This window comes from Anneissia japonica, unplaced genomic scaffold, assembly GCF_011630105.1.
Source record: "Anneissia japonica isolate Jap-2015-1 unplaced genomic scaffold, ASM1163010v1 scaffold643_len365518_cov145, whole genome shotgun sequence".
NCBI classification, from domain to species: Eukaryota; Metazoa; Echinodermata; class Crinoidea; order Comatulida; family Comatulidae; genus Anneissia; species Anneissia japonica.
The window spans coordinates 155,454-168,320 of NW_022720534.1; the positions used below are offsets into that span (position 1 = coordinate 155,454).

The window sequence follows — 12,867 nt, forward strand, 5'->3', positions numbered from 1 at the left end:
CTGTCTCTTATACACATCTAGATGTGTATAAGAGACAGTATATATATATATATATATATATAATGCTTTGACTTTTTAGGCCGCTGATAACCCAATCTAGTTGTATATACATGTGATTTTTTTTAATCGTTGATTTGATACATGCAGGCTCCGATTGTGTAAATATGTAAAATGTAAACATTTTGATTTAAATGCCTATATTTATGTAAATGCATGTAAATTATAAATTTATTGAAATTCTGAAGCATGTAAAAATAAAAATAAAAATGAAAAATAAAAAAGCAATAAAAATTTGATTTTAATGCCTATTTTATTTTACCTAAATGCATTAAATTATAAATTTATTGACATCCTGAAGCAATATAAAAAAAAAGTAAGGAATATTTCAGAACTTTGGTTAAAATTATTTCGATTGATGTAGTTCTTATCTTGCTTTTGTTATAACTAAAAAAAAGTAGTAGATTTCTGTTCTGTTATGTGTGCAAATATTGTATCAGCCGTACCACCGTTTAAATACAGCAACCAGGGTATCAATCCTGTGAACAGCAGAATAGGACTCCCATGGCAACAGATAGGACGCACTCTTCCAAAACTGATTACTCTGGTAATGGTAATTGGAAAAACTTTGAACCTTGACCGACGCTTCTATTTGTTACGCGTAAATCGCGGAGAACGCTATCTTGTGTTTAATTATAAGATCTTTGCTATCCATGCATAGAGCTATTAAACAATTATATCTCAAATGTTCTTTAACATTGACTAATTGTACAAAATGGCTTAATGGCTTCAAAGAAAAAAAATATTAAAAAAGATAACATAAGTTGGTATAACAATGCTTTAAGTAAATCATCCTTAAAACATTACGTAAGATACAAAAGTGAAATTAAAATGGAAAAGTATTTATTAGAAAAGTGTAACTTTCATGCTTCAAGTTTAAAATTTAAAGCTCGTTCTAACTCACTACCTCTTGAAGGAAGAAAGGAATCTTGGTCACCTCAATTATGTGACTGCGTGATAAGGAAACCATCAATCATTTTGTATTTGATTGTACCAGATTAAAGAACATTAGAAATTTAATATTTGACCAACTTAAAAAGGAGTTATACAAAAAAGATTTACATATATTTTGGGCATTATTCACATCAAGCTCCCCTGAACTTAAATACCATCTTTTGTTTGATGATTTAGAAATCCATTACGAATATCAAATTTTAACAACAAATTGTATAAACCCTATTAATTATACTATTGCGAGTAAAGTTTTCGATAATCATTGTAAATTATTTTTAACGATGGCATGGAAAGAACGAAATGAAATATATAATACTTTTCTATTTCAAGACTAATATGTCTGGTTTTAATGTTTGAATTAAATTTACAATATTTACTCTGTTATATGTATATATGTATATGTATGTGTTTGTGTATGTATGTATATATGTATGTATGTATGTGTGAATATGGGTGTGTGGGGGGTTTTTATGTGTGTGTGTATATGCATGTATGTATTGTGTGTGTATGTATGTATATGTATGCATGTGTGTATGTGTGTGTGTATATATTATATATGTATATATGTATATATATATATATATATATGTATATATATGTATATATATGTGTGTATGTGTATATGTATGTATGTGTGTATAAGTGTATGTATTAACCTACTTACTTATATTATTAGTATTAGTATTTATTTTTTTCTCTATTCCTATTTTTGTAAACCCTTTTTTATATATTTTTCGTTTACCGCACCGCAGTATTTTCTTACTATATTTTATCACAGTAATTAAGTTTTTACTGATTTTGTTATTGTTGCACATCTTTACGGTTGTGCCTCTGTTATAAAAGAGAAGCAATAAAGTTACTTACTATCTCTATGTTGCTCTCTATCTACTACGGCTGCGTCAACATACGAAGCCACGCCCCCTCGGCTGAACCAGATTTTCTTGTATTCCGCCCTCTTTAATCTATAGGCTTTTTCACTTAAATGTTTTTGTGTTATATATTAGAGCAATACATTTAATAAAATATTATGACACAATTTTATAGTTTACTATAATAAATATATAAATTTTATAGTACAGTTTTTAAAACTTTGTATTCGAATTTTTAAAATATAGTTTAAATGTCAGTTTTACAACGGAGGCTCGCTCAACTGAACTTCCCCTATCTAGCCGGTCGGTCGTCGGACCCGGCAATTTACATTTCGACGTACTGTGCTGCCAAGCCAATGCGTGGAGAGTTTTCATTCGCTGAAAGTGAGTGCTGAGATAGTCATGGCTAACAATTTGCCAAAAATATCAGGAAATATTATATTTCTATTATGTATTTTGGTAAGGTAAACTTATTCATATTTGAATATTAGTGAGATTTTCGATAGAAGTGTTGCCTTCTTCTTGCTTGGTTACTTACTAGATTTAGGCCTAGGTAGGCCCTAGCCTAGGGCCTAGTAGTAGTAGGAGGACTAGGGATGTAGGCTAGGATAGGCCTAATAAGGCCGTAGGCGCACCAGCCAGGCATAGGCTAACCTAGGCCGCCCTAAATACTTCTGCTAGGCTGGGCCTATTGGGCCCTATGCCTCCTAGCTTAGAACTAGGTCAGTTTTATAGTATCTCACACAGGCTATTCTTTTTAGTTTTTATTTTCATGATGATGAGCATTGATGAGATTAGTAAGAATTTGAAACATCCTTACTTAGGCTAGTCTAGACCTAGGCTAGGAGGCTAGGCCTAGTAGGGTAGGCTAGGCCTTTCGTTTGTTCATTCATTTTGTTCATTCATGACATGAATCACAGGAGCTACACACTACAAATAATCGTGCATATAATCGATTCTAGTTGCTTCTACTTATCGAGTCACTATGTAGTAGCTAGTGTGTATCATCTTGCTTACGTAATGTGGTAGAAGGATTTGCAGGTAGGATGGATACCTGACATGGGCTGCGACGTAAACGCTCCTTCTGTGACCGGACGGGGACTGGAAATGGACCAGTACACCGGGGTAACCCCCTAATCTTCTCGAATGATGTACAGTAGAACCTCGATTTTACGTACGGTACGGGACCGGAGGGCGTACGTAAATCGGGGAATTCGTAAAATAGAGGTTGGGTTAAATTTGTGGTAACCTTTGACCTAATACTTACGTAACGCTCAATATACGTATGAACGAACGATGTTACCTAGCTAGGCTAGACCTAGCCTCTAGGCCTACGAATAAAACCATGTGTCTAGTGTATTAATTCATCACTTTATGTCTTTTATTTAACTAAAGAACATGAAAATATTGTAAGATTACCTATACGACAAAGGTATAACTTGGGAATTCCCATTCATGCCTATTCTAAACAACAGAGCTGTGGTGTTGTCTGGGCCTGTTGAGACAAACTAAATCCATGTGCACTGGGCGAGCCAACCAATTAGCGTTCGTGTACGTGAAACAGCAAAACCATGTGCACTGCACTGGGCGAGCCAACCAATTAGAGTTTCATGTACGAAACTATGCTAACTCAGCTTCGTGTAGAAAATTAGACCAGACAAGTTTTTCCATGGTTTGCCACACGAAGCTAAGGAGGAAAGCAATTATTTTGAGTACCATCGGTAGTTGTTCATCTCACTCAGTTCACGTGGTTTTAGATTATAACAACCCAGTATTAGACTCAATCAACGTTCTGTTTAATGAAAATACGTTGCATTATGGTTTGTTTATTGTTATAGATTATTGTTATAGTCTTTTTACTTATGGTTGCTCTGAAAAGGGCCGTTTTGAATATTTTCGGGGTTTTTGATGACGTCATCGTCGATACGAGGCGTACGTAAAACCGAGGGTTCGTATAACTGGGGTACGTAAAAACGAGGTTCTACTGTACTGGGTTCTTTATAGTGCACACGAGCCAATTGTGTACACTGGGCCTACGGTTTATAGTCCTTATCCGAGAAGACTTGTTCCACCACCGGAACCATAGGCGAGCGTGCCGTTCGAACCAACGCCGATATTATGGCTGTATGTCACGGTTCCCCTGTCTTAACCGTTCGGCCAACCGGCTCACCTTCTAGTTGCTGTTAGGCTGGAACATTCGTAGCAAGGTCACCGACGAGCAGGTTAACTGCAATAGGCCTACTGTGGTTTAGTTTGTATTATTATTTTTCAGATCAAACTTGCTAAGATTTAAAAAAACATGTACATGCTGACAGCTGCCACATGTGCAGCTCTTAGTCTTATCTGTGTATTGTTATAGATTTGTGTGAATGGCCTGAAATGGGACAGGACAGATTGTTTGTTACAATTTTCCATCCAGGCGCCTCAAAAAATCTGGAAGAATGTTATTGTAGCACCATCCTCTAGTTGTGTTACTGTACCATTAAGGGCATTTTTTATTTCTATTTTATGTCAATTAAATTTAAAATAATGTGAAATAACAATTTTACACTAGAATAATTTTTCTACAAATTATTGAAGAAGGGGTTGCCTAACTTCGAAAGCAACATGCTCGTGAATCTTTTTATTCAAATTACTGTATGTTACAGTAATACATTAAAGTGGAAGATAGCAGCAGTATATGTAAGTGAACTTATGACCATTTCATTGAGCGCCCCTGATAAAAATGTTCACTAATTATCAGAATATTTAATAGTGACTGTGTTAACCCCCAAACAGCAAATCAAAATTTAAGTTTAAAAAAAAATATGTAATATGTAATATACAGTATAATCCACTTTCTATTATATTCTTTATCTTAACTGCTTGTGTAAACAAAATTAATGGGTCAATTATTACTTAATGTTACAGTATACTAATATTATAATATTAATTTTTGTATTTTAATAATAATAATAATAATAATAATAATAATAAAAATAAAAAGTCTAATAGTGCATAATACAGTAAAATTGTCTCTATGCTCACAAACATAAAGAAAAATAACCATGAAATATCCTAAAAGCTACACTACAAGGAAAAACTGACAAAGAAAATGGCAAAAAGGCAGAGGAATCATTTTTGCTGCTCTGTTCACTTTGTCATTATTTATTTGGCCTACTGGGCTAAAGATACATAAACTAATACAATATTAATTGCGTAGGTGTAGGTGATACCTAAAAAACTGTCTCAAATTTGTGCAGAAAATCGCTAGGAAAATAGGTGCGCAGAATTGTAACTACTGCATAGTACCTGTACATTGGTCTAAATAGGCTTATAAGATTAGGTCAAAGCCTACTGTACTCTATGGCAAAGTCAGCCCTCATTTTCCGAAATGCACGGACAGATTTCTAGGCCTAATAATCCAGCACAGTGCAAGGCATCAAGACTTGCCTACAATAGTGAAATGGTTATGGCAGACGGTGATGACAAACGTTGTTGCTTTACTATAGTCCTTCTGGAATAAGCCTACTGCACTGTAAATCCCCTTGAACATAAAATTGGGCCAATTTTTGGGGGTTTGCTTTATACCCAGAGGAATCCCTTTTTTAATCAAATGGCAATTTTTGGCACTGTACTGTATGCCTTGAGGGTTTTTTCTGAGAATATTTGTAAAATTCATTACCTGGCCTTTTGCCTGAGAAAAGGCTACATAAAATTCAGATTCAAATTCAGATCTTAAAGATTGCATCATGATTAATACTAATCATTGATTCAGATCTTAAAGATGGCACCATGATTTATAATTATCAACGATTAATCAGGTCTGTCACCCAATGACATGTGACTGACAACACTGTAAAAGCTGTATTTTTCACATGTCCCTGTTGTAGCTACTTTTTCCCAGCTGTTTCCATACAATACAACAATGTTGTGATGTCATCACATCATCTTATTTTGTCTACTACACTGTACAGTACCTCTTACATACCTTCCTGGCTGTACCTGTCATTTGTACTGTAGTATTCCAGTGGTTAAAACCAGCATCATAAAACAAAACAAGGAAATTGACTTTATTACCTGTATTCATATTCTCCACATTAAAAGTTTTAAGATGATGAGAATCTAGAAGTGACAATTATTATTTGCCAAAGTTAATAGTAAAAGCACGGCTTCTGCACAAAAGTATAGGACACTGCTGCATTCTTATGCTACAGTACTTTTTAATACTCAATTTAAACATATAGCGACAGTACAATATACTGCGATTGTATTATACTCTATTGAGATATAAGATAAGTGTACAACTTCACTCCATACTTTATTTCATCTTGTAAGTTGAATTATAAAACAAGTTGGTTTGTACAGTATTGTGAGATAAATTGATAGCTTAAAGATCTAAAAGATTACAGTTCAACTTGCCTAAGTCGACTTTGAGTAACTCAAATAATTTTAAGTCGATGTTAGTTTACATACCAAATTGTTATGTTTTTCCATTAACGGTATAGTACTACAGTAGTCAAATTTTATCTACAGTACAGACTGTAGTCGAAAAATTTTTTAGTGCCATTTTGGATTCGACTTAGGCAAGTTCAACTGTATTGTGCTTAATGTTAACTGACGTGTTGAAAAAAATGGTGAGGTTTTTAAACTGTCAGATTATGAAGGTAAGCAATCTTTAGATTTCCGTAATAAGATCCAGTCTTCGATTATGTTGTTGAGATAATGGTATTAAAACCTCTATAAATTATTCGTACAGTATATCGTTTTGTTTGAGATTCTACTAAATTTGCTAGCTTGCATTTAGTAATGAGCTGAATGTTTGTACGTGGCAACAATATAAAATTGTGTTTATTCCTCTGTATAGTAACAGCTGCTGCCAGCTTCAGCATTATCATGAATGAAATCACATCCTTAACAGTATGCTCTACTTTAATTCCTCGCAAATCGTAATTGAATGTTACATAATTATTTTGATTGTCATGCAAATCCAAAGGGGCATGCCCCTTCCTGTCAACCAAAAGTTCCTATAAATTGCATAGTGAGTATTTAAATTTTGGTAACTCTTGGGTTGGTGAACCATCCAACAGAGTCAATTTTCAACCTACAACACTTTTTTTACACTTTATGAAGTGATGAAATGTTGCCATGTCAAACTTTTTTTTTTTAAAATAATTATGATAATTATCATGAATAATGATTGATTGCTTACTAAGCACACATAATTAGATATTTCATATTCATATATTTTGGCTTTATACTGGGGGTACACTAAAATTCAGTTTCTCCCTTACTGTAGTAGCATCTGTAGGACCTCTTGATGAGGCTTAGGGGGTGTACAGTAGTTGTATTAGTCATGATTCTACTGTCTGAGGACTAGAACCCAGAACCCTGTGATTGCAGGCATTCTTACCCACCAAGCTATTAGCTCATCCAACTACTTACTACTACAGTATTTTCATAGATTTCCCACAACAAAGGTTCACAAAAACCGAAACAAATTAGACCAGTGGTACTAGAAAAATAGCAAAGTTATTGCTATACAATAATGATAGTATTAGTACTGTACATCAAGACACAGCTCAAACAAGTTATCAAGATACTCAATCAAAAATACAAGCGTTTGGACATGTCTTGTATAATTTAAACTTGTGATAGAATTACAGTAGAAGCAGACAGGATACTGTATTCCAGAAACCGGCAAAATGGAAAGAGTTCTCACCACTGTGCCTTTATAAACCTTGACTAAACTGTTATATGGTCAAGATTTAACGTTGGATAGCAGTATCCACTTTTAGTGTTTTGTGCACAGACTTGACAACAATGGTATTTACCATAATAAATTTGTACAGTATAATGGTGAATAGTCATTACTCAAGCCATTATTTATACCATGGAGGAACCCCAGATGCTTTAATACTTCAGCTTGCATCGATGACCTGTGAGTTGGTTCATTGTCTGGGACTTGTCCAAAACAAGAGCCAGCTGTTGGATTGCCTTTTAACTACTGTATTAATTATGTTAATTTCAAATTTAAACTTTACACTATATATTGATATTTTTATTCCATTTTGTACAATGTCAATATTGTAAATTAAAAAAGCTTTGCTGGTTATTTAGGTGTTGTTTATATTGTACAGTACTTTAAAAATAAAGACTTCCTGTATAAAGTGTATCTATTGTTAATTAGGGCTGTTTTAGTACTGTCTTTTATTTGTCTGTATACCGTACTCGCACGAATAAGCGCCCGGGCGCTTAAAATATTTTTAGCACTTTTTGAGGGGCGCTTATTCGAACGGGGCGCTTATCAAAACACAGTGGAAATTGAGGGGGCGCTTATGGAAATAGATGAAAATCGAGGGGTTATTATGACAACTTACTAAATTTAAAAGGCACATTTTGAATAAAAAATGATTATATAAGGACATCAGGAAACCACAAATTACGAATGGTGGTGCGGCAGAAAAGATAATCGTCCATTATCCATAATGTTGTGAGTATATTATTACATAACAGCAGAATAGCAGATGAAATTAGTGGTGGTGGTTACTTGTTGGCCATGCCGATTGAGCAGGATTGCATGATCATTGCAGGTTTTCTTGAAAACTCAGATGGGAATGTGTTGTTAGGTGCAAATTGTCGGAAAAGCAGTAGGACTAGGCTGTAGAAAATAGTAAGAAGATGAAAGTTGGAAATATACCGTCTGTCCAGAGAGCTCTCATCTGTCCAAGATAAAAATCCTCATTTTGATATTGACTAAAGGAGAATGTGATTCCACTCCACACCTCAAATCATGCCAACATCCACAGTCCAGAATTGATTGAATTATTGAGGGGGCATTTATTCAAATTAAAAGGGGCGCTTATTTAAAAGGGGTGCTTATTCAAATGGGGCGCTTAAGGAAATTTTCATGTTGGGAGGGGTGCTTATTCAAACGGGGCGCAAGCACGGTACCATATTTTTATTAGTTATAGTATTTAGTAGATTGTAAGATTTTTTTTAGATCATGGAAGCTATTCATTCATTCTTAATGTAAAACAATTTCCAATCAGGAAACCTTCCAACATTTGATATTCATTCACACTGTTCTTAAAGCCGTGGACTCACTGTGACTCACTGCCGATGTGATACCATGAAGAACGCCACAGGATGACATGCGCAACAGATTGTTTTTAATGATGATCCTTTCAGATTGCCACCGGCAATCTGCAGACAGCATCTAGTCGTCTAGCACTTACAGGGGGTGGAGTTGGATTCGTACAATGCAGTGAGTTGCCATCTTAAGAGTGAGCACTGTGAAGGCAGACCTACAGTACTCACTGGACATCCAAAAGCAGTATTTTTCTCAATGCACTAATTGTGTCCTTTCTAAATACAAACCTCTGCTATATTTCTTATTTTAAGAATGATTTAGTTGAGTATAAATGTCTTTTTATTTTCTGATTAATTTTTCTGATTGATTTTTGTAGTTTCATTATGAAGGATAGGGAACAAAATCATGTTTACATTGCAGTAGGCTTTTGTCGATTCCCATATCTCTGGTTTTGTTGGGTTTGTTTTTATAGGTATTATGCAAATAGGGCAATTTGATCAACCAAAAGGTGGAGTTTACTGTAGAGCACCGTAAATTAGCATAATTTGCATAACTTTTAGTATAAATTAGGATATGAAGGGATTTGTGCTCTACTATCCTATAAAAGTCCTAAAATATACTGTAGTTTTAAATATCCTTCAGGGCAAAAATAGATACCTTTTTAAAATTCTAATCACAATTTTTAAAATTCATAGTTTTTAAAATTATAAAATTTAATTAATTAGAAATTACTTGTTTATGTACGTCCGTTACAAAAAAATGGAACTTTTATTTATCCTGTGCTTAAGGGGTGTCCTAAAATAACCATGTTACTAATTTATCGATTGAAGGGTATAAGTAGTTAGCACACAATGGTAAATGACAAAAAAGATATTCTTATTAACTACAGTCTAGATCATTAATTACATGTACGTCTGTCACATACGTATTGTGTACATCCGTCACATACAGAATACTAGGCTACAGTATAAGGTAACAACATTACAAGGCTAAATCTATTCATGATTAAATAAAGATTTTTATTATACTGTAGCAACATTTTCTATCATATTACAAATATATTTTATCATATTCATGCATTTAACTAATTAACTTTGACTTTAAATAATGATATACTGTACGTGATTGTACATCTTGTTTAATTTCTAATAATCAATTTACTGGGATGCTGAAATAGATACCATATTTTACATATTTAATAACTACAGTACTCTCCAGTATTTACTTTGCTACAATAATTCTCAGGTAAATAATATCAAATTAATAATATTAATTAAATGAAGGAACTTAATTATATTATTAACATAATTTACAATGTTGCTACAGTATAATATTACAGTATCTAGTCACATAAAATTTATTGATAAATTCAGGTCCAATTTTTAATAATTTCATCAAATTGAATAGTTTAGTCTACTTCACATAAATTCAGGTTGATGTTCATAAATCATCAGTTAGTCCTATAAAAATGGGATTAGCAAATCCTACACCAGTATTATGTTTTGAAGTTAAATAATTGTTTTTGTAAGGTAATTAATTAATTATGCAAATAACATGCCAATTTACTGTTTATGGTACCAGATACATGTTTTGTGATGTGATGACTGTGTTTGTACAGTAGAATTAGAAGTGCAACTTAGATGTTCCTGATTGGGTCACTGTATAAACAAGTATGAAAAAAAGATGCACGTGAGGAAACACTACAGAAACAATAATAATTTTGCAAAACTTGGTATTATTTACAAATGGTCATAGTTTCAAAGAAATCTACAGATACTGTAGAAAATGTTTTACTTGTTTTATATGTTTTATAACTCAAAATTTGGATTGGAACACTCAATAATGATTAAAGAGGTTTTTACAATGTTTTTGTTTGTTGATTATCAAAGTAAATCAATTACAGAAAAATATATCTTGTTTTCCTATTCTTTATCATTGTGTACGTCTGTCACATTCACAAAAGAACGTCCGTCACATTGTAAATGTACGTCTGTCACAAAACATTTCCGCCATTTTGACAGACCATATGCGTCGTCCAATTTTTAATAATTTCATCAATGAATAGTTTAGTCTTCTTCACATAAATTGGTGACTTTTTAATGAAGAAGACACTTCAGAGAAATATATTTATTTAAATTTCCACCTCAAAAAATCTCATTTTCTGCGTACATCTGACAACTTTTCCGCCATTTTTTCTGCAACCACTAATGTTAGAAAAATAAGAGTTTATATGACAGTTACTATAGTAACTGGAATGTTTAATATTGAGATAACATGAATCTAAATATAACCTTACTGAATAATATATTATGCAAGGAAGTATATTTCTCAGAATCATATCAATTAAACTGTTTATCCTGGTTATGAAATGTGTATGAGGAGGAAACCATTCAGCAACAAGGCGCACTGAATAATTTAAGATTTAGAATGCATATTCTATGTAGATTTTACATATAATTATTTTAAATTAATTTACAGTCTGTTGAACTTAAATTATAAAATTCTTAGTTTGCCTATTGACGTTGACATTTTATTAATTCAGTTATATTCATTATACATTTTTTTTTCATATTTTGGGATATTTTTTCTTTATTTTCTTTTTGCTAGACAAGTGTAGGCCCTACAGTATTTTAGAATGAAAAATGATCTCTTGTACTTTATGGCTGTGATGCGTCAGTATCAATTACTGTATCTAAATGTTTTTACTGATATTGTATAAAGATAATTTGAAAAGTTTTTGAGGTCTATATTTTCTTTCAGGTCACCATGTTCTCCTGTCCAGAGAGCAGTTCATCAGTTGTAGGTTTGAATCAGGGAAATGTTGATACAATCTTAAATGGCAATCAAGTTGTTTTTGTTAATTTTTATGCAGATTGGTAAGAAATCTTTGTACACATCAATTTTTTTAAATAATAATTATAACTCTGGATTTATATAGTGCTTCACGTTGTTACAACCTCGAGGTGCTTTACAACATTTAGAGAAGTAATTCAACCAAAAATTAAATTATCTGTAATAAATTAACTGACTGTAATACATTAACTTATTTAATTTACATTATATACTGTAATGTTTATATTAAATTAGCAGAGATTTGTAAATAATGCTTTATTAATTCAACTTACATAATTATTTTTATTCACGATAATAATAATAATGGTAGACAATATATAGCGCATATTGTTAAACCCTCTATACGCTTTACATTATCATTACCCCGGTCATTACGGTAAGATTAAACGCTTATGGGAAAACTCAAGCTCCCTGGGAAGTACTCCATAATGTTGCAGCAGCTACTGTACATCAGCACATGGTCATGGTTTTGGCATTTAACCCTACCAGGTACACACACTTATACTCCTGGGTGGTGAAAATTGATGCAGATAAAGTGCCTTGCCCAAGTGAAATGCACAGCGTGAGGAATTGAAACTCTGACCTCGAGGTTGGGAAACTAAACCGTTCCCACTGTGCCAAACCATTTCATTTTCTCCCGACTTGACTATTGCAACACTCTTTTATTTAACATTCCTAAAATCCAAATTTACAGGCTTCAACGACTACAAAATTCTGCTGCACGCATACTAACATTTACTAACAGACGCACTCATATAACCCCCATTTTACGTGAACTTCATTGGTTGCAAATTGATGCCAGAATTCAATATAAAATTCTTTTACTGACTTATAAGTCACTGACTCTCAATCAACCCGCATACATTAATCAACTTCTTCCCAAATATATGCCAGGCCGTTCCCTACGTTCATCTGATCTCAATTTAATTTCTGTCCCTCGCACCAACACTAAGACCTTCGGACACAGATCATTTTCATTTGCTGCAGCCACACTCTGGAATGCACTACCACTTCACATTAAAAAATCAACATCAATTGCTTTATTTAAAAAATCACTCAAAA

General features: G+C 33.1%; 1 protein-coding gene across 1 annotated transcript in view; it reads left to right on the forward strand.

Moving 5' to 3' along the window:
* Positions 1 to 2,183: 2,183 nt before the first annotated feature.
* Positions 2,184 to 12,867, forward strand: part of LOC117111374 (endoplasmic reticulum resident protein 44-like) — a 23,230-nt gene continuing 12,546 nt past the window's right edge. The window contains exons 1-2 of the mRNA XM_033254286.1: positions 2,184 to 2,339; positions 11,713 to 11,828. Coding sequence (XP_033110177.1) covers positions 2,283 to 2,339; positions 11,713 to 11,828 — 173 coding nt within the window. The 5' untranslated portion in view covers positions 2,184 to 2,282. The remainder of the gene's footprint in view (positions 2,340 to 11,712; positions 11,829 to 12,867) is intronic.